At 36.0% G+C, this 22,619-nt stretch overlaps 1 protein-coding gene across 1 annotated transcript in view; it reads right to left on the bottom strand.

The window, feature by feature from the left end:
- MALRD1 (MAM and LDL receptor class A domain containing 1) overlaps nt 1-22,619 on the bottom strand; it is a 211,258-nt gene that overhangs the window by 184,776 nt on the left and 3,863 nt on the right. Inside the window, 10 exon segments of the mRNA XM_057384351.1 lie at nt 338-420; nt 2,603-2,733; nt 4,010-4,023; nt 9,310-9,393; nt 9,396-9,494; nt 13,991-14,122; nt 18,099-18,191; nt 22,210-22,375; nt 22,457-22,482; nt 22,485-22,550. Of these exon segments, the coding sequence (XP_057240334.1) occupies nt 338-420; nt 2,603-2,733; nt 4,010-4,023; nt 9,310-9,393; nt 9,396-9,494; nt 13,991-14,122; nt 18,099-18,191; nt 22,210-22,375; nt 22,457-22,482; nt 22,485-22,550 (894 nt within the window).

Genomic DNA, 22,619 nt, shown 5'->3' with positions numbered 1-22,619 from the left:
CCCTTGCAATTTAGGGAAGTAAAGGTTATAAAATTGGTATGTAGGGAAYACACTTAAGCAAAAATATGGTGAATGTTGCATTTCAGCTGATTATTAAACAAATTACTGGCTGTATCTAAAACAGAATGCTGAGGCCAGACAGAAAAACAGAAAGCAATGGAAAGAAGAAAATGCTGTGAACATTTTTGCTAACCTGAATGTCATTAGATATTCTAGGGAAAATAAACCATATAAATTTAAAATATTTTTTTCAAGTGATTTGTTGCTTGTATCTCTTTAAGTTTCACAACAATTTTCAGCATGGTATCCCCCTAAAGGAAAGGGTCTCACTCTCAGCAGGCTGCTGGCTCCTCACTGCTGCCATCAGAGCAATCTGAGTGAGAGTCACAGGCTGATCCAGGCACCATGGACTGCACCTCACTGTGGGTGGATTCATCCAAGGAGAGGAACATATTTGCATTAACAGGTAAAAGAGTGAAACAGATTTTTGTTTACACAAAACAGTTCTAGGTGTAAAAAAAATGCTGCAGAATTTCCATTGCAAAGCCATGAAAAAAATTTGAATCAGAAACTGAAATTTTGTRTCACTTTCTCAAGTTGAAATAATGGAAAATTTTAAGCTATAATTTAATGAATTCAATAAATGAAGTAAAAAAACAAAATGTCTATTTTAAAAATAAAAATCCTAATCTCGTGAACATTTGGCTAAAAAATCGTAATGTCCCCGTGCTTTTGAAATGCAATATCCTGTGTCCTGAACTGTAATATCTTAAAGTGTCCATCTTCCTTTCTGAAGTGTCTTCAAACCTCATTTTGCAGATGCCCAAGAGAAAAATTTCCAGTTACAGGTGCACAAAATGAGCTGGGAACTGTCCTCAGACACAACTGGCATCACAGARCTTAGTAAGTGGTAACTGTGCCATCACATAAAATAAAGGGGATGCTCTCAGTCTCTGCAGTGGGGTTGGTCCCTCCCTGATTGTAATCCTGGAACTGCTCTKGCACTGGCTGGGACGTGGCTGATTTGCTTAGGTCAAAACCTTGCCAGGGACCATGTTGATGTTTTAATTATGTAGAATATCACACACCAGCCTTGGGCCTGTGCCCTCACCCTGCTTGTTTTACTGCTATTGACATAGACATGGAGATTCAAGGAGCATTTTTCTCTCTGACAGAGCTCYCTTGCTCTGAGCAGATTTAGCACAAGCTGATTTAGAGCAATGAAATTCCAGAAGAACATCTGTTGCTCCTGGCCACGGCAGAGCCCAGCTCYGCTGGCTCTCAAAGCAATGAAATTACCCCATTTGTGCTCTCCAGGTTTCTTTTACCTGAATTAAAGCGGCAAACAGGAGGAAGAAAGCTTGGATGCATCAAAAAGATTAGGATGGCAATAAAAGAAAGCRCTGAGAAACAAGTGCAGGAGTTGGAAGAATAAATAAAATAAATGGATTTGTGAGTTTTGATGGATTGGGACATGACCCGAGTGTGTCTCAGAAAGTAGTTGTAAAAGTACAAAAAGTCAGAAAGCACAGTGTAAGTATTTCACAAAATAAAAGGAAACTGGAACAGATGTGATTTGGGGCATAAGGAGAAAGGTCTAGCACATYCCCCAAAGCCTGGAAATTAGGTTGGAGTGAAATCTCAAGAGGCATTTTTCGTTCTAGAAAATAAGAGTAATACATGTCATTATCTTCCACGAGAAACAATTTCTTCACAATGACAAAATTCTTGTAATACTCTCCATTMTCTCTCTACCAGTTCAAAAATCAGAATGCTGCTCTGAAGATATGAAATAACCACATAATTAAAGTTAGTATGTTTCCTTCCCAAAGTGCAAGGGGTCCTTGCAGTCTTTGTACAAGAAAACATAGTTTTGGCTTCCTGCTTATATACATACATGCTGAGCAGGCTTTTGTTAATTTATTTTTAGATACTATAGATAGTTTAATTACACATCTGCTTTTTATTCAAAATTGTCCTTGTGGGAAAAGGAGAGACAGGCGAGAACATGCACATAAAACCTATTAGCTTGCTGAAATGCATTCATTCCAACATCTGTCAAACCATCAATTTCTGTAGTGGGCTTAGTCTTTGTCTTTTTACAGAGATTATATTTTCATCTGATTGCTGAAATAGTAAAATAYGATGACAACCAAAAAAATAGCAAATAAAAAATTACTTAAAATGCAAACTTGTAAATTAATATAAGAATTAAGTAGTTGCAATTTAGCATTTATGTMTATGCCTGAAATTTCGAGAAGGTATCTTCTCATTTTGTGGTTTACATAATTTCTGAATTTACTGAAATTCCACAAAGATCTTTTWCATTATCTCGCTTAACAGTATAATCCACTTAAATGAGTTGGTAATACCTGAGCTGGACTCAGATGACTAATTAAAATCAGATGAGATTTGTAGTAATTTTCTTGCATGTTATTAAAGTCCAGCAGCTTCTGCATGTCATGTTTGTGCAGATGTTTTGAGCTACACCCAGAGATTTACTTATATCGAAGCAATGAAGAAATAGCAAGACATTCACAATACACACAATTTTAACAAATTTTTAGGTTTCCTAGAAGATTTTTAAACAATGAAGTAAAACATCTTGAAAAATTGAGCACAAGCCTTTTTCATTCATACCTTTATGTTTTCTAGCCCTGTTGGTAGCTGCATATTCACTTTGACGCATTCCTTCTTAGTCACAATGTTGGCTTCCCACAAGACATGCTCCTCCTGTAAAATGTAGGAAACTATGCTATAAAGACAATTTTTGTTCCTCCAGAAGTTATCAAGGCCATTTTTTGTCCTTCCTAATCTCCTTGCCAAACATCATCTATATACAATGTGAGAAAATAGAACTTCTCATATTCATTTGTAATCTTTGCACCAAGGTCTGTTGGAGAGAGAGGAAACAACAAATGTTCACTGTGAGTAAACAGACTAATAATATAATTATCAGGAGTTGACTTGGTAAAATTAAAGTTAATTAATATGTAAATTAAGCCATGTTATTGCTGAGTTTAACAATATGTTTCCATGGTGTTCTCTACACAAGTTTCCTTTTCATAAATAACTGCTTTTATTATGTCGTGTAATTAATTAGATTTAGTTCTCTTAGAACTGAATTTTGGGTCTGCCAGAATTACCCAATCAATTAGGTAAATTAAAAAAAAAATCTGTAAAGCAAGCACACAGAGTACAACCTAATAATTTTTAGTTATGCTCTGAATTACCTTAATCCTCCCATTTTCACTYCACCAGCTAAGGATAACAGCAAGAGTGCTAAATATGGTGAGGCTCCCATTATGCAAACACTCCAAGCCCTTTTGATTCAATATTCTGGCAAAAGCACCTCACACTCATTCTGCTTCTGGTTATGATCCTGCTCAGAAYAGACTGAGTCATAAAGGAAAGAAGACAGAAATTTGAACTTTATATATCTGCACAAAATCTTTTCAAAAAGCAGTTGCAAAATAGAGCAAAACCGGAAAGACAAAAAAAACCTGGAGGAAAAGTTAATATAGGCTATACATACAAACAGACTTACCATTATAAATATTAAAATTCAGACTATTTTTAGGAAACTGAAAAGCATTGGTCATACCTTTTCCACAAAGGATATTACAGAATTAGTGGCATTTCAGAAAAAGATGCAAAGCAGGATAAGAGAAATGGAGTCTTGTATGAAGAGAAATTGAAAGTATAAAAACAATTTATCTAACAGGAGATTAATAAAAGGGGTTATGATAGGTATGTGAAATGTTATCAATACTATAGACAAGGACAGTTATTTTTTTTTCTTGATGAAATGCTCTTTCTATTACTTGATAGACTGTGAGGTCTGTGCCAGCAGAACAGCACTGATACGATTTGTCCTGTGTAGGCAATTAGTGCTCTTTTCCTCCCAAGGCCATTCCGACATATTAGCAAACAAGGAACAATAAATGCCCATTGAACATGTGCTCAAAGATCAGTTCTGGAAAACTGCAAGACAGGGCCAAGGCAATACCTTAATTTCAAACACTAAAGGACAGAAACAATCAAACTGGATAAAGCACATGAAATACTTGATTTCAGAAATAAAAGTCAGCCCTGAGTTTCCACATCAGTGTAGAGTGTATTTGTTCACTTGTTTATGTGACATATTCAGCAAAAGTCTTTCAATATTGAGTACACTTCACTTTGTGTAAAACTTGCTTCATTTTACTAAATAATTCAGCTTTCAAAAGAAATCAGTTTGCATTAGGCACATATAAGACACAGAAAAGGATGAAGTACTAGGGACCATACTGCATGGCAGGTTAAAACCATAGCCTGTGGTTAAATGTCTGCTTTGGGTTAACATACCCTCCCTCACTGGTGCATACAAACCCTGCAAAATATACCCCTGTGTATATTTTGAGAATGCTCTGTATTTGCTGTGTATTTGACTGGATGCACCTCAATACTATAATTTGGTTCACAGTCACATAACAGCTTAGATACRCAGCCCCATGACCAAATTTCTCCCAAATTCATTTTAATAAAAACAGATTGTAGCAGTAATCTTGAGGTTTCTATAGGCAGTCACACCTTCTAGGACTGTTATTTACACTGAAAGCTGTAAATCAYCTCAGAGGCACCAAAATTTTTAACTGATTATTGTTCCATGTGGCAAATTTTACCCTCTGATTTTATACAGCTCTAATAACCCAATAATATTATTTCTCTTCCTCACAATTCTTGCAGCAGTCACCCTGCTTGTCATATTCTTCCAYGTCTACAAATGGGTTAACCTCACTAGCACATTCCCTGTGTCACTAGCCTTCTTTTAGAATATGGAAGGTGTTGCTTTTCCAGTACTTTCCTTCAAGATTTATWTTGGTGGGGCAGGGGGGCAGTTGCTCAAGATACCTTTGCTCTGTTCCCCTTAATGTGATATATTACTATCAATAAGCAACTTGGTGTAAAACTAAAATGGGCAAGAATTGTACCTTTTCCCCACAATATTTTTTTCTGAGATAATGTGACTCAGATTTGAAGGATGGAAAAGACAATCACGACTTTTTATAAAATTCTCCATTTATAAAATACCTTTATCTTTTTTTTGTTGTTGTTATTTTTTGACATTTATGTATGGATACATGCACTGCTGGACAACCACCCATTATTTTGTCCCTACTTCCCTTTCAGAGAGTAATTTGGAACAAAGGCTTAWTTGTTCTCCCACAGTGATTAATGGACCAACTTTACCTTCTGCACAGGAGCATACTCATGTGACTTTTACAAGCGTTGCTGAACATGTAGAAAAATTTTAGTGCAGTAGGATACAAATATGCTTGYATTTAAAGCATTAGTTGAAATTATCTTTTATTGCTTAATTTCCATTTTTTTATATGGAAATATATATATCCGAAGTTATAAAAGATGTAAAGATTAAGACAATAAAGGGAAGACAAATAAGCCCACTAATTAAGGAGAGTAACAAAGAAGTCATTAGCAGCAAATGGTAGACCCAACATTATCTCATTTGGTTTCAGTTTTCACAGAAAATGTTAAAATTTATCTGTCATTTAATATGTGGTTAATTTTGTTAATTGACAAAGTGGGACATGAAATGCCGGAAAGCAGTGCCATGGAAAGGGACCTGGAGGTCRYGGTTGATGGCAAATTGAACATGAGCCAKCAGTGCCCTGGCAGCCAGGAGGGSCAACCCTGTCCTGGGGGGCATCAGGGACAGCATCACAGCCAGGCAGAGGAGGGGATTGTCCCRCTCTGCTCTGCTCTGGGGTGGCAAYGCCTTGAGTGCTCGGGGCAGTTCTGGGCGCCACAATATAAACAAAATACAAAGCTATTAAAGAATGTCCTAAGGAGGGCTCTGAAAATGGTGAAGGACCTTGAGGGGAAGCCATACGAGGAGTGGTAGAGGTTGTTTGGTCTGCTCAGCGTGGAGGAGGGTGAGGGGAGACTTCATTGCAGTCTAAAACTTCCTCATGAGGGGAAGAGGTAGGCACTGACGTCTCCTCTCTGGTGACAGTGACAGGACACAAGGGAATGGCCTGAGGTTGTGTCAGGAAAGGTTTAGGTTAGGATGGTTTAGGTTTAGGTTTAGGTTTAGGTTTAGGTTTAGGTTTAGGTTTAGGTTTAGGTTTAGGTTTAGGTTTAGGTTTAGGTTTAGGTTTAGGTTGGATATCAGGAAAAGGTTCTTCCCGAAGAGGGTGGTTGATCACTGGAACAGCTCCCCAGGGCAGTGGCCACAGCACCGAGCCTGACAGAGTTCCAGAAGCTTTTGGACAATGCTCCCAGGCACAGGGTGGGACTCTTGGAATGTCCTGGGCAGGGCTGGGAGTTGGATTTCAATTACCCTGGTGTGTATCTTCCAACTCAGGACATTCTTTGATTCTGTGAATATTTTATGTTAGTTGRAGTGTTGATATTGCCAAATGGTAATGCAAACATGGTCTGCAACAGAAGAATAATGTTACAAACACATATATGCCAGAAGTACTAAAACTGGAATGGAATTAGGAAGTTTTAAGTAAAGGTTAYATATTGGAAGGAGCATCTTGCTATCAGCAGTGAGCTCTGAGAACCTGAGGAGAATGTGTAGGAAAAGAGACAATTGGGAGAACAAAGGACATATATTACAGTTAAGGGGGAAATACAGACTATGCAATTATAGCTAAGATGCTAAACAACTCTTAAGGCACTGGAACAAATTGTTAACAACCTTGTAAGCAGATAGAGAATTAGAAACTGAGAAACCCACATTAGCTAGCTGCTTCTGATGAGGAGCAAGTTGTGTTTAGCAGTATAAACAGACTAGAAAAAAATAGTTACTTCACTTTATTAAGGTTTTTTAAAAGGCCATATAACACATAATTTTTAAAAAATTGTGGTGATTTGGTGTAGATGAAATTACTGTAAAATGGGTTTGCAAATAGAAGTGTGAGCTTATTTCAAAGAGGAGATGTCAATAGTTTTCTATTAAACTAGGAGAAAATTAAAATAGATTTCTGCATAGGTCTGTTCCAGAACCTGATATAATTATAGTGCTGACTAACTGACTGCAGAGTGTGGAGAGTGGGATGAAAAAGGCATTTCAAAACAATGTGGATAATACTATCTTGGGTGGAATTATAAGCACTCTGAAGGACATCAGGAATTTAAAATCAGGAAAGGAATTTAAAATCATCTCAGTATAAAGAAACCAGTTCCAAACCAATAAGACAAAGCTCAAAGACATATTAGTCACAGTTAATAAAGGAAAATCAAATGGTCAAATGCAGTTTAATGAAGAGCAGTTTGGCAAGCCAGCAATAAAAGAGGAAAAGTAGACTCGAAGTTAAATATAAGTAAACACGTTACTGCTGACAAAAGGAGTCYATTTTCCCTATCCTTCTTCAAACCCAAGAGCAATTTAAATTTCCCATCTTCCAACTGATTCCATAATGTCTATATTAGAAAATATATTCGCTCATCTTTGCTCTCTCTGTTGAAAGGGTGAGGAAAACCAGGGATAAAATTACAACATCTGTGGCACTTGCCCTCTAGAAACACTGCTGAACTGTACATTAAGTGTAATCCAGTCTCTATACGTGTCAGGCCTGTCAGCGCTGGGATTTAGCAAGAGTTACTCAAAGACGAGAGGTTGTGATCAATAAATATAGAGATGGGATGTGCAAGGAAACTGCAAGGTACACTCAATTGAGAGGTTGTTTTGAATAACAGCTTCCAGGACAGCAGCTCTGTTGTCTTCCAGGGTCAGAACAAGCCCTTGACTCTCAATTCTGTTCCTTAGTATTGACTAGTTTTGAAGATTCATTGGTTTTTCATAAACAATCTAATGATCCATTWGCAAAATATGTAAAACCCAACTCTCCCCTCATTTCAGTTTTAAAAGTCCTAAATAAGAGTCCATAGGGTTCGGTTTTTTAAGCTACCAGCAGAAACTTCTATTTCCGAATGGTTTTTTGGCAAATTTTGCAGTATGAGTAACTCACATCAGCTTTAAATAAGTCTCTGTGCAATAAATATGCTTCTGATTGAAGGAGAAATTCAATAACTAAAACATTAAAGGGCTAAGAGAATCTGTGGAAACAGAGTGGACTGATGTAATAAATGCCAGAAAATATTCTTCTAATGCACGTGTAAGGACCAGTTTGTCAATTAATTCATTCTAGGCTCCCAGTTGTATGGGAACTCAGATGTCAGTTTTATTATGGTTTTTGCTTACATAATTTGCTCTGTTTTCAGGGAAAGAAAACTCCTAAATTGGGTCCATTGATGCTACTTAGGTGAACCACTGAAATCAATATTCCTGTTCTGTCTCAAGGTTGCCGAGAGTGTCATTCCTGGGAATTTATTGGCAAGTACTTTGGCACAAAACTCCGTGCATTCTGACCAGAGCRCTGATTATGTTACAATTCCCTGACACAGTAATGGGTCATAGAAAAATACAACTATTCTCTTTTATAAATGAAACATGAGCAAAAACCTGGGGTTGTTTTCATGAATACTCAAAGACACAATCAGAAAAAAAAAATTATTTCCATTACCCGTCCTTATTTTAAAGCCTCTTGAATGTGTTACACGTCGGAAATTTTAGCTTCTTATCTCTGTGAATGAAGTGGATCTAATTTTTTAAATATGTGTATTGTTGGGTGATAAGAATTCAACTCCAGCATCAAGATATGAGATCCATTAACTTAATGAGAGCGGCTCTACTGCTCTTTCTTTCATTAAACAGCAGCACAAAGCATCAATACTAACCCATTAAACTAAACTTTCAAAAGAGAACATCCTAGCATTAGAAAGTGTCACAAGGTAAGGGAGGTAAGAAAAATGAAAATAGTTAGCACTGCTCTACTGACATTTGTGTTTCATTTTGACAGGGCTCTTTTATCTACTAATAGGTAGAAGAATAGAAAAATTWCTGCTTTAAACTTGGGCAAAGCAAAGGGGTTTAATCAAGAGCTTTCCAGTCACCCTGAGTMGACAACTTTCTTTTTTACTATGTTTCCATAGACAAAAGCACCTATTTTCTTACTTTGATAASAGGAAGAAGGGTAGAAAAGCTGATACTAAAGACATCCCCCCCTGAAATCTGCAATTACTTAAATTCTGTAATAGCTGGGTTTGTCCTTGAAGTCTTATTGCAGAACATTCACCCATCAAATTAGTTTGTAGCTGAGATGGCAAATACCCAGATTTTGCAATTCCACAGACCAGTGGAATGGTACCAAGCTGCTTTTTGCACAGACAGGCATGTAGCAGCAGTGGCATCTTCTTGCATTTTGTCTGGTCACACCTGGGCTGCCATATGCTTACCTTTTGGAAATGAGCACATGTTCCTCCTTTCGTGATTCATGAGCAGTTCTGCCTTGAGAACACTGTTCTCTGCCATGGAGTAAACTGAAAACAGCAATTCTTGCTGGAACAACTACATATGGAGCTGTTTAGATATGCACCTTCATATAATACATTGTCATTAACATCCAACCACTCAAAATGGCCTGAAAAACAGAAAAAAAAAAGAAGGGAAATAGAGATCTCTTTTTCACAAACCATTTTTTTCCTCAGTTTTTGAAAATAAGGACTGCTCTCACATAATTACACAGAAGACCCATCCCAGCMAGAAAGAAATCTGATTGTCACGTTGATGATGTGTTTTGGATGTCATCTGTTTCCTATTAAATGGATACATATATCTTCAATTTACTCACAAACCAAGAATTACATCAGTCAATAGTATCTCAAAGTTTTTACTTTGCATGTTAAAATCTGAAAGAAGTCCCAGCTCAGCCTCCTTACATTTACAACTATTCAATRTCTAATGACAAATATATGTGGAAACTGGGCTTTCTTCCCATTGTGGTTTCAAGAAAATATGGAATATTGGTCCAGTTTTTTACAGCAACACTTAAAAGAACTTWAAAAAAATATTTAAAAATACTTTAAAAAAGGAATTTTAAAAAGGCAGTCTGTTACTGCTACAGGAAGCAGTCACATCTCCACCATGTAATCGAGGTSTTTACTTCTCAGCCAGAATTTCTGCAACAAGATGTTGGAAGCACATTGTCTTTCCATCTGAAGCAGAAAAGCAATCTGTGCTTTTCTTGACCTACTGGCCCTTATAAAAGCATTCCTACAGAGATCTAAAGCAGTACTGCATCCCCTCAGCAGCGCCTATTAGTTTTCAGAAATAAAAAGGCCAAATATTTTTTACCAAATATAGCAGCTCTTTCCCCTGCCTTCTGAGCCACTGAATATTTTGCTGCCTTCTGCAGCAAATGATTTAAATTATAGACAAGGTCTGATTAAGGGTCTCAAGTCAATGGTGTCTGTKTTCATTTCGCTAAATACAACTTATCTCAAATGCAAATGTTACCCGATGTCAAGAAGAAGGGAGAAACTGTCCATTCACAAGAAAAATGTTCACTTTTATAAAGGACCATGTTCTTTTCCTTTTCTTGCCAGTTTACTCTTTGTGCTRTGCAATCAATGATTTACACTGTCATATATTGTTATAGTTTCATTGGAATTAAGCTTGTAATTTCATGCCACAGCAGCTAACCTTGATATAAGAAAATATTATAGATTTAACCCAGATTCCTCTTTGACAGATATCTATAAAGCATCTACGCTTCTATGGCTACTACCTTGTGCATAAGAGAAATGTGCAACATTACAAGATCTGGTACCAGTTCTTTATATAACTTCAGAGTTCTCTGCTGCCATTACAAAACCAACCAATTTTAGTTTTTGCATCCAATCATAATTAACATTCTTTTCCCTCTATTCTTTCAAGTACCTGAGTCTTTAAAAGCATGACAAAGTGGAGTTGACATGTCTTTTAGACCAGAAAGCAAGTGCACAGCACTAGATAAACCAAAGTTCTATGAAGCATCCAGAATGAGGTCCAAGAGGTGCACTTACTCTTCTCTAGGGAATAAATTTTACATAAGTGCTGTGATTGCTTCTGAGACAAATTGAGGCCTTTTCATAAATGAARACTACAAAAACTGAAAACTGTCTTTTTTATTATATTTCCCTCTTCTAAAGCCTTTAAAAATATAACAGAGTTTAACTGGACAGACTATAAACTTTCCTAAAGTACTTCCCCCCCCCCCCCCAAGGGATTTTTTAAGATAATTATAACTTTTAGACAAAATTTATCAAGTAGTTTTCTAATGATTAATGGTATTGGGACCATTTTTCTTCCATCTGTTGCAGACTTTGCTGGTCTTCTTTAAGGTCTGAATTTGCCGCAGCACAGCACACTGCAGAGGATATTGCTGTGTTTGTGCTCTGACTTTGCTTATGTCTCCTTCTCTTGAATTTTTAYGACTTTCTCTTTCTGATGTGCCAAACTCACTTTTGTTTTTAGAGASAGAACAAGGATTCAAGAAGAACCACTTCATTCCTGACAGAAGGCCATAAGGCTAATGAGTCAGAGATTGTGTATCTGACAAGACATGCAGGTCTATTTGCCAGGATAAAGAATGTAGATTTTAATATTTTCTCATAAAATATCTTCTTTTATTTTCCACACATGGCTGCTTGATCAGGTTTCACTAAACAGTSTTTTTTATTTCAGTCTTGAAGGAAAATTTTGTATCATAAATGAAACCTTGGAAGTCCTGCAGAAAAATCAGCCACWGATTACACTGGAGCCAGACTGAGAAGCAGAGCTTACAAATCACTGCTGAGATGGCCCAGGGTCTTAGAGTTGGGGTGGGCTGGTGAACCTGCTTGTATCCTGCTGTCCTGGAAGCTAAAACTGTAAATATTTAGCTCTTTGGTTCCATTTTAACCACAATGAGATCAGTCCCACTTTAATCCATGTTCTTTGACATCTTTTTGCATCTTCATTTTTCTTATGCAGAGAATTTCTGTCACTTTTTTCTTAATAATGTTACCCTAGATGTAAGAAACCACCTTAATCGAATGTAAGAAACATAAACTATGGAAACTACAATGGCATATATGAAATACCAATAAAGAAAACATGAAAAAAGTATTTTCTCAACAGTATTGCAGTGGAATATAAAACCTCTGTAAGAACATTTGACACTTGAGAAATTAAGATGCAAAGATATAGAGAAATTGCCTGCAATACAAAACTAGAGAAATAAAGCAATAAAGRAACAAAGGAAAAGTCTTCCAAGGACAGAAAGCATTTTATTAAATTTAAGGATACCAGCAAGGAAGGATTACTCAAAGACCATAAGAAATCTTTTCTTTATAAACATAATTGTCTAGACCTCTGCTTTATAATTTTGTGTCTTACCTCTCTTCCATTTATAGAAATGAAAGTTTTGACGAAATCAGAATATCAAGTTTAGTCAAGCTCTATTTGCATTGCAAGTTTGAGCCCTCAAGCATGGCATTTTTGTAATTTGCATATAATTTCTTTAGTTTCTAGAATTTTTTTTAATATTTAACCTCTTCATTTATTTCTCAACATATCTGCATGAATAGAAATACTGAATGCATTGAGAGGTCAGCAATCACAGTTCAGATTTTTCAATACTTTTTTGAGTCTTAAGGATTAATTAAATTCTGTGTGTCTTTTTGATGCTTGCTTCTTCTCACATTTTCTTTTTTTCTTTATGACTTGGAAGCACCAGTGAATGTGCCCAAGCAGTTGGGAAAATTSAGCTTACTCAGCTGCCTGTGCAAATTCATACAATAATGTCCAAGCACCTGTACAGCAATATTTTACATACAGATATTTCCACATATGTTCTCTTTCCATAGACAGAGCTTGTGATATGGCCCTGTAAAAGCCACTTACAGAATTTCAGTGTCTTTTCTGTTCTCACTATTGCCTTAAAAGGAAAATCCATACTCATTACCAGCCCTTAAGGTGTCATGTTAAGGTATGGCACAGATACAACAATTTTCAGGCATGTTTTTCAACTAAAAAGTCTCATTTTTGTTAGATACCCTAGTGGAAATTGGAAGATGATGTGACTTTTTTCTTCCCATTTCAGGAAAAAAAAGTCAGCTTTACTGTATGCTCTCCATTGTACATACTTGCAAAACTTCATTTAAGCTTCGTGTATACACTCGGGCACTTTTGTTTGCTATTCCATGATAATTTCACTTGTGGTTACTAGACTGTATTGAAATGTATGATGAAATTTATTTTAAAAATACTTTTTAAATGAGAACAATATCTAACACTCATTCTGCTTCTGTCAATGAGGYGTACTCCATTTCTGTGGGTTCAAAGTTCAAGCAGCAATCTCCACAGCATCAGTTCTTCAAAGCTGCATCACAAACTGTGCTATTACCACCAKCACTACTTAACCCCTCTGAAGGCAGACTCAGCACTCGAGCCAAACATGGAGCAGACAAGACAATTCCATCTCACAATGGAGCACTTTAGAGATTTACATCCATTAAGCTTTCAAAAACCTTTCCCATAAACCCTTAGACACACAGTACACACTGACTTCAAAAAACAAGCGATGCTCTTTACTTCAATTGCAGCTGGAATAATTTTATTGTTTTTAAGAGTAAGAAACTATTTTGTAGAATAATTATTTATTTACAGTTCCCCTAATTAAATGTTTAAGTTTAAACACCTGATTGTATGCTCAGGCAGAAYAGTACTACACAAATAAAACTGCCAAGTATCAAAATCAAAATAAAACAGGGCTGTGGCTTAGATGGATTTGATTGAATTTAATTTCACCAAATTCTTGCACAGATCTCATACAAAGAATAAACTGGAGAATAAACCAGCTATTAGTTTTTAYTGGAATTCTTATGTTAAAATATTTCATGAATACCTGAAAAAATTAATTAATCCTGATATTAAAATATTTCATCTCTTACCAGCACGAGTGCTCACAATGCCCTTATTAAACAGCYAAAACAAAACCTAAGTAGAGAATACATACAATTTTTTTTCATAGTTTTGTTCTGTTTTCGCATTGGGGCACCACATTGGCCTGAAAAGYACAATATTCTTCATGACAGCAGGTAATTTTGAGTTAACTGAACCCCCTCCCTTCAGTGCTGCTGCTCCCATCCCTCAGGAAAGAGCAGGAATTGATCTCGTGGCCAGTTTGCAGCCAAACCCTCTGAGCGCCGCTCGCAGAGCCAAGCTCAAACCTGGAAATCTGCAGTGCTAAAARACAGAAAAACAATCACTTCTTAAGAAGTCATTCTTTATGAGACTATTTCCCGTTAGAAAAATATGCTTATTAAACTCCTTGACAACCATCCTGCTTCTTCCAAAGGGTACTTCAAAAGCCCTGTGCGTCCTTGATTGCTGTCCAGTATTTCAGCCTGCCATCTTTAACAATTCTAAGAAATCATTCCCTCAAGACAGATGCTTCTTTCAAAGCAATGGAGTGCTATTTATGTTTGCCAGTCATCACAACCTTCATGAATTCAATTCTGCAGGCAGAGTTGCCAGGTAACATAAAAACTGGCATCTCATAATGAGAAATACCTATTTACTTTTCTAGATGATAACTACAGGAAAATCACTTTTAACTGAGAGGTTAAACTCAGCAGCATCTCCAGAATACTTTTAACAGAATACGTCTTTTTAGAGACAGAATGGTTCTGAATGCATCAYCACATATTTTCAAGAGCTTTTTTAAAGGCATAACATGCCCAACTAATCTAGTTGCCTTTGGCAATGGTCAGGATTTTAAGAAGGATTGCACTGGGATAATGGAAGCTCCTTTTCTTAATGTTATTGCAGGGGAAGGGTAATCTCCTGGTTAAGACAAAGTATTAAATAGCAGTCAGGATAGCTCAGAGAAAGCATAGAGATTCCTAACTGTATGGAGAAAACAGTGTCACATCAGTATACATAGATGTTGCTGTCTTCTTCATTTGAGAGATGTATTATTTACATTACTGACATCTCAGTGGAATGGCCTGTCCAGCCAGTGCTGCAAACCTTTCCTTTCTCCCTTCTTCCAGTGCTAAATAAATGTGCACTTTTTGCAAATCACAAGAATTATGTGAGAAAGAGCTTGTCAAAAAATTGTTTCCTGCCAAAAAACCAAAATTCCACAAGGGTTTAAAAAGGATGAATTATGACAAATTCTAACATGCAAAAAAAAGTATAAAAAATTTCAATAGGAATCAAAATCTTCTTTAAACATTTTTGAAATATTGATACAAAACATTTTGAGTAATTCTGTGATTTTATTTAACCTCGTTTTATTCATTTTTTAGGTGTTGTTTGTTTTGACAAAATACCCATTTTCCAGCTCCTAATTTCACAGCATGTTGGACAAGAGTAAGATTAGTATTTTGGATTTTCTGAGTTCCATCCCTGTAGCAGTTCATCTCAAATACCTTCTTTTGTAATATTAAAGGCTACGTCTTTGCAGGATTAGAATTAACCAAGGAATTAAGTTTGAGATTTTGTCAKCTGAAGAATTCATACTGGATTTTTGTCAAAATTCATACATTATAAGCAATACATATTTAATTACTTCGGCTTCCTGAAAAAAAATCCACAATTTTGCAATGAAGCTTTATCACTTTTGTGTTACAAATGACTTAAGGAGGACAAAAGTCTCATTCTCCCTTACAACATTCCACTTCCATGCCTTAGAGCTCTTTGCTTTCATCTTGATGTAAAGATCAGGACAGTCTTAGTGGGATTGTTCATATATGTAATTCTTTGAGAGGCAATTCTACAGAGCAGCCACTTGGATAAGAATATGAAGCCTTTGAACAGAAGATCTACTAAAAGTGTAATTAAAGGAGATTTTGCATTACGTATGTTTGCTTCAGTATTTTCTATTTGACAGCTGAAGTATTTYTTTCTGCAGTCCATATTTAAATGTRTTATRAAGAACTGTGGSGTTTTTGAGTGATGGCAAACTATTTGGCAGCTGTTGGGAAAACTACAAACTGTAGAGTATCTTAAATTGCTGTACTGAAGAATGGGGTTTAGTTGTATTTTTGCAGTGCATGAAGTTTAATCTTTAGCAAAACTGGACAACACTCTGAAGGAGAACAATTTGGGAGACAAGGGAGGGATAGAAGGGAAGAAAGAACTTAAAGCATAATGAAATTGTTTTTATATTTAACTATCACAGTTTGTATCAAGGAACTACTGAAAGCACGAGAATTTAAGGTATTTGACTCACAACCCTAAAAGCACATTTGTACTAATGAATACAAATGCACAGGTCATCTCTTATGTGCTTTTATATTGGGATAAAAAAATCATGAAGGGCACATTAAAAATGCAAGTTTTAACTAGGAATTTCGTGCAATTAAAGTGGTTTTCATTAAAAGTCTACTTATCCAGACATTCYGTAAGGACTAGGGAAAAAATTATTTGAAATCCAACCAGCCATTAGTCTGACCTTTTGTTTTAATTATTGGAGAATGTTCAGTAGAAACATTCATCTTTCAGGTGGAAAATTAAAATTCTTTGACCCTCTTTTTCGGCTGCTGTGAGCCATTTAGATGTCACCTGATGAATTTGACTTCTTCTAATGAGGAAACACAGGATAAGAACTGGCCCTTATTAGAACATACCTGAGGCACTTAACAGGACAACAGCTCAATCTGTAAGCCACAGTACGTAGTTCAATACCTGCCATGTGAGAAAGTTTAACACCTGGATTTATATAGTGAGTACATCAATTTCCTTTTTTTACTTTTTCCATCTCTTTGAGACAGTATTTCATCTCTACAGCTGGTGTTTTTTGGTTTAATTTTTGTTTGCTTTAGAACTTAGTTGAAAAACTCAAGAAGTTTTTACAGACAGATGTTCATTCTCCTGCAGAGACTGGAAAAACAAGTACGTAGGTTGCTAGAATTTAGCAATGCATTTTTTCCCATGGTATACCACTCTTTTATCTGCAGAAATCCTCCAAGGGGCAGAAAGAAGCAGKGTTAAAAATCACATATTTGTCATCTTTACACTGAGGACAAATTTCAAATTTMATTTCAAATTCATTYTTTTCAAAGAAAGCAYATTGTATATTTTTCTCAGTTCGTARACAAGWGTGCCCAAAGTTTTAAATTAGCATCCTTACCTATTCAATTAATATAGCTAGACATCCTTTACAAAACAGAAAAGCAAGATGTGCCCAGGCATGAAAATATTCATATCATATTTACTCATATAATTCTCCACTGTAAGAAAGTTACAACATGGGGAAGATTACATGATCAAGTTTATTTCTGAAAAATAGATCCCCTTTTAACTAAAAATGTATGCCTGCTAACATCATTATATTAGGGTTTGTATCTTGCTTTTAATGTGATCTGCTTGCAATTGCTCAGCACTCTAACATATTAATACCCATCTGCACCACCTTTCAATAGTTTTTTTTTTTTTCCTGCTGGGAAATCTAGAGACCATTATTTAGGTGGTACATACAAAACCCACCATGTAACCTAGTTTGTTCTGTGTCAAATACTGGTTTCCATATTTCGAGYTGAGTTGGAAGTTTAAACTTTCCATACCCATGCCAAGAATAAGAAAAAGGAAAACAAAGGAGGTGCTTTGAATCAGGACTGCACTCACCTAAGGATGTGACAGAGGTGCCACAGGGCAATTCTCTTGYGTAATGCAGAGCAGCAAGCAGCTTAATTTATGCTGGGATGGGTAGCATTCCTTTTCTGTGAACATGCATTGGGTTGAAAAGAGAAATACATTGGGTTTTGCTAAGGAATCCTGACACACTGGATRGTCTGGTGCAGGGATGACTAGCCTGACATTACAACTCTGGGATGTAGCAGAGCAGAACAGCATAACTYCACTGCACAGCTGAGGATCAGGACCTTCACACATTCAGAAATACATGAGTGCCTTGGGAATCTTCCTAGCCAGCTCCAAAGCTRTGCCTGAGCTGGCTGAACACGTCAATTCTTCAGCCAAAAACAGTAGATATTTTTTGCTCCCAGAGCCCTGCATTTATAATGTATCAGATTTCTTTACGTATTTATTGTCATTCCTTGTAACTGCGCTTAGATGTGAAAAGACAGATTATTGTTTAGGGAAATGAAAATGAGCCAAAGTCCTTGAACAGCAAAAGACATTTCATTGGTTTTTCTCTTCTAATCCAAGGAAAAGGCAAAGTAAAACGACCTGTCTCCTGAAAAACAGGTATTACCACATGCCAAAAAACATCCTTCACTAAATGTAATATCATCAATGGCAACAATTTCACCTTCTCTCTAGGTCTCCACTATCCCCCAAAATATTCCTAAAGAGATTAATAGCAAATCAGTAAGAAGTAGAATTTTTCACTGTCACAGACAAAAAAAAAAAAAAAAAAAAAAAAAAAAAAAAAAAAAAAAAAAAAAAAAAAAAAAAAAAAAAAAAAAAAAAAAAAACAAAAACTTACAGTATTTGCCAGTCTAGTCCATGGAATTCCTATTGGAAATATGAGAATTCCATTCATGCATTTAACAATTTTGGAGGATTATCATACTGTTTTTTTTCACACATCTATGGCTTTTCACACAAGCACATATATGTAGTCCAATCATCTAACTCTWGATTAAAGTCGAATTTAACAGGAAGGATCTGAAAATCACAATAAAATGCCTTAAAAYCTAAGTAAGGATCAGTTAAAGAATGAAGCACAAAAGTCTTTGAATTTTATCAAGCCACTGTCCCACCACAGACTGGAAATGTGAACATTTTCTGGTTGACTTCAGAATTCTTAGAAACCTGGAGAAAAGTCAGAATAAAAAATACCATTATTCATCCTTTCATCAAGTTTTCAGCCAAAACAAACCTTAAGGAGTACTTGGTTGACAGTTATTCTGCTCTAATGTAAAAGAAAAAAATTTTTTCCCCTCTATCAAAGACTTCTATACACAAGTAGTTACAAATATTTTACATTTCCATCTTAAGGGTAGATTTCAATCCACATCCATTTATGGATACATAAATGCAGAGACTATCACAGTTTTTCTGCTGTRGTGTACAAGGAAATTGACTGATCAATCACAGACCTTGGGAAAACACAACCAAACACATACCAGTCAAAACAACCCAAYACATCAATCTTGCCAATAACATTTCTTAAATTATTCTCTAGCCACATCTTGGGGTGTCACAGCTCCAGGATTTTCCAGAGTCTTGGAGGCACAATCTACCTAGAGGTACATTTTAGCTCTTAATAATGAGTTCACAGTGCTAGCAATAATTTTTCAAATATTACCTCGAGAGTGCAGCAACAATATTGCTCATAGTTTAACAGATTGATGGAGAAGACCTATAAATTATCAAGAATTTAGCTTTTCACTGTAAAAAATGACACAACTTATCCAATGATATGACCATTATGTTATGAGYTGGAATCTTTTTGAGGAGTGGAATCTTCTGTCTCTTGTTTGTTTTTCTGAAGTTSCAGTTGGCTTGCATATGAAGAACGGCAGCCATATCATATTCAGAAATATGTTTGTATGAGTGAAATGAAGCATCTTGGAAATTTTCTCATTTGATTTGTTTCAGAAAACAGGATTTTGAATTCTTGAATTCTGCTGCAATGATATGTGTAGTTAATGTGYACTTCCATGACATCCCACTAGAAGGACAAACAATTATTCATATTTTCTGTTTCTATCATKACATGGTTTCAGATAAGTTTCTAAAACAATATAGTGCACTGTTTTATAATTAGAAGCACAAGAAACATTATCTCATATCAAGTATTTGACAGATGTTTCACCTTTGCACAGTGATGTTTATTGTAAATTCAAAATTCAGTTATTAATAACTTTATTTATACTATCTACCTATAGCTTGCAGTTGGGGTTTCATTATCATAATTTATTATATAGTGAGATAAAATGATTTAGACTGTGTTGAAGAGGGACTAKTTCAATTTGCTAATGCAAAATCAGGGGCTGCTCCAAGTTTACATTCCATCAGAGCACAGGAAGTCTGTAGGAACCTGTGTTTGCTCAAAGTTCATGAACAATCTCTCAGCTTCCCCACTTTGAGAAGAAAATATTGCTGGATGCCTCCAGCTGCTCTTGGGTTTGAAAAGATTATCCAGGCTTTATCTGTGCAGGTACCCAGCTGACTTCCCCTGGGTTCAGCCCAATAATAACCAGACTCACACCCATGTTTGCTCCAGCAAGGAAATAATTGTTTTCCTTCTCACACAGAGTATAGAGCTCCTTAAACTCACAAGTCAGTAATAAAATAATATCTGCTTAGAGGCACTTTTTGCTCATAACTGCAATGAGCTATACCTATGCAATATCTATGAGCATCAGATAAAATTAATGAGCWGGGCTGACCTCACAATGCAGCTACAGGGATGGATTGCCAGAACAGCAGCAAAGCACAGGCTAAAAGAGGAATCAAGCACAGACACAAATGAACCCCAAGCCTAGAACCCCTTCCCTCAATCAAGTCTGGGAGATGGGAATTTGTTCTCATTGAATCAGAGGAAAAATATTCAGGAGAGCAAACCATTATATAGTTCTCCAAAACCTGGCCAAAACAGACATACTGAGCTTGTTGTTTGTTCAGTAGTAAAACCAGTGGTAATCTCTGTATCTCAGAATCCTGTAAAAAGGCATTTCAAATTCCAAAACAAAATTCTGTACCTCATAAATATAATCCAGGTTCTTAGTAGGAGGAGACTAAGTACTTAAGTATTAAACAGCCTTTATCAAAATGAGCAAAAAATATAAGCAGTGGAGATTCAGAGGTTGATTTTTATTTAAATCTCTCTTCTCCTGTGTTTTAAAATTGACAAAGGTATTAAAGCACTGTATTTCAAAGTGATTTGTACATCCAAACAAAAGTTTTCTCCCATCATTTTTTTCCTATTGAAACATTAATAATCCAAATTTTATTTGAAAAATGCCACAGATATTCCTGTAGGCTAAGTATCTTGTCATAGAAAAGAACAAGTGCAAAAGGGCAAGTAAATTGCATTCACCTGTGTGACAGTGACATCCTGCAGGTTGTCACTGGAGCAAAAATGTGCAAACAAAGAAGAAAATTTGCTCAGCTTCAGACTCCAGGTTTTGTGAGGTGCTGTGCTATATTTCTTAAGCCAATTGTAATGATGACTGAAGTAAATTTGACACCTGCCTCTTGAAAGTGGACTGTGCCCATCAGCTCACTTGATAGAGGCCAAAGGATAACTGGGTTTGCAAGGAATAATTTAATTAGGACTCCATCTAGCAATTCAGAGGAAATAGATGCCATGTCATATTAACCATTCCCAGACTCAGTCAACTTTCCAAGTAAYACAAAGGTTAAAAAAGTAAATCTAAAAGTAAATCCTTCCAGTGCAAACTCTGATTGCTACACATACAAGTCACATCAGGTACAGGTAAGCTACAGAACAATAACAACACTGATACTTGAGTTGGGTACAGGTATTTTGAAATATATATTCTCAGAAGGGTTGAGCAGGCCAGTATGACTTCAAAAACCAAGATCCTGTTGGATGCCTTGGCGCAAAATATGCAGTTCGAGTTATTATGGTACTGATTTGATTCATTGAAACGAGGTTGTGCTGCTGTGCCTTCAGGTTTGTGTGCTAACCAAGCTCATGGTAATTTCTGTAGCAGGAAACTCCTCTCATTTTCATCTCTGCTCCCCACTCTCTCCAGCATTGTGCACAACAATGGGTATACATCACCCACAGTATTATAGCCCTAAACTATATTTAGTGTGTTAATGTTCTTTGTAAATGCACATGTAAAAATATTTAAATAGCCTATGATGTTTGCATTGCTTTTCAGTAGCTTTGAGCAAAATAAAACAATATGCATGCATTCTGTGACAAAGACTCGAAGCTACAATTAATAGTTTATTGTTTGTCACCTTCAGCAACCCCATAAAACAGTATTTCATAGTAYAAAAATATGTTTCCTACATAAATCAAACCTTGAGTTTATCAGTCCTTTTAGACTGAAGCTAAGGGAATACTGCATTGAAAGTTAAGATCACAAATATATCACCTCTGTGGGCTGGTAGGYAATTTATGACTCAATGTGAGTGACTGTTTTATTTGAGACATGCACACAATTTAAGCAAATTTTGTTGTTATTTTTATCACCATTAAGAGATAAGAACGAACTGTATTTGTTAATGCAAACTATGATCTTTAAAATTGCTTTTTTCTCATTTACCTCATGAAAATGCCTTCTTTCCATTTACAAAACATTTAGTGCTGATCTATTAAAAAGGCCCACACTTTATAACCCATTTAACAAGTGTCCTTTACAGTAACCTCAATTTACTAACCTCATACTTTTCGGTGCTATTGATTGTGATGGTATTTACATTCCACGGATTTCGCAGTTCTCTTGAAACTTTCCAAATATTTGTAACAGTATCTTCAGAGTGTTTCTGAAGCCCCACCATCAATGTTCCACTCGTTTGATGGACCCAATAATGAAATTTAATCTAGGAAAAAGAATAAGGTCTTGTTATTCCAGGGAAATACTGCAGCAAACAATGTAATGTAAGGAATGTGCACCAAAATACCTGGCTAACGTGTTCTTCATCAGTTGAAGGAAAACATTTGTCCTTAAAGATGGAGAAGAGGATTTCATATCAGAGGACAATGATAGGAAATAAGCTATTAAAAGGAATAAAAAGAGATGTTAGATGTTAAAGGATGCAAGAGGAAAAATAAAAAAAAAAAAAA

Source organism: Malurus melanocephalus, unplaced genomic scaffold, assembly GCF_030028575.1.
Source record: "Malurus melanocephalus ecotype Western Australia unplaced genomic scaffold, MMel_1.1 scaffold_14, whole genome shotgun sequence".
NCBI lineage: Eukaryota > Metazoa > Chordata > Aves > Passeriformes > Maluridae > Malurus > Malurus melanocephalus.
The sequence above is the reverse complement of the archived record's forward strand: the minus strand, read 5'-3'. Positions and strand labels throughout refer to the sequence as shown.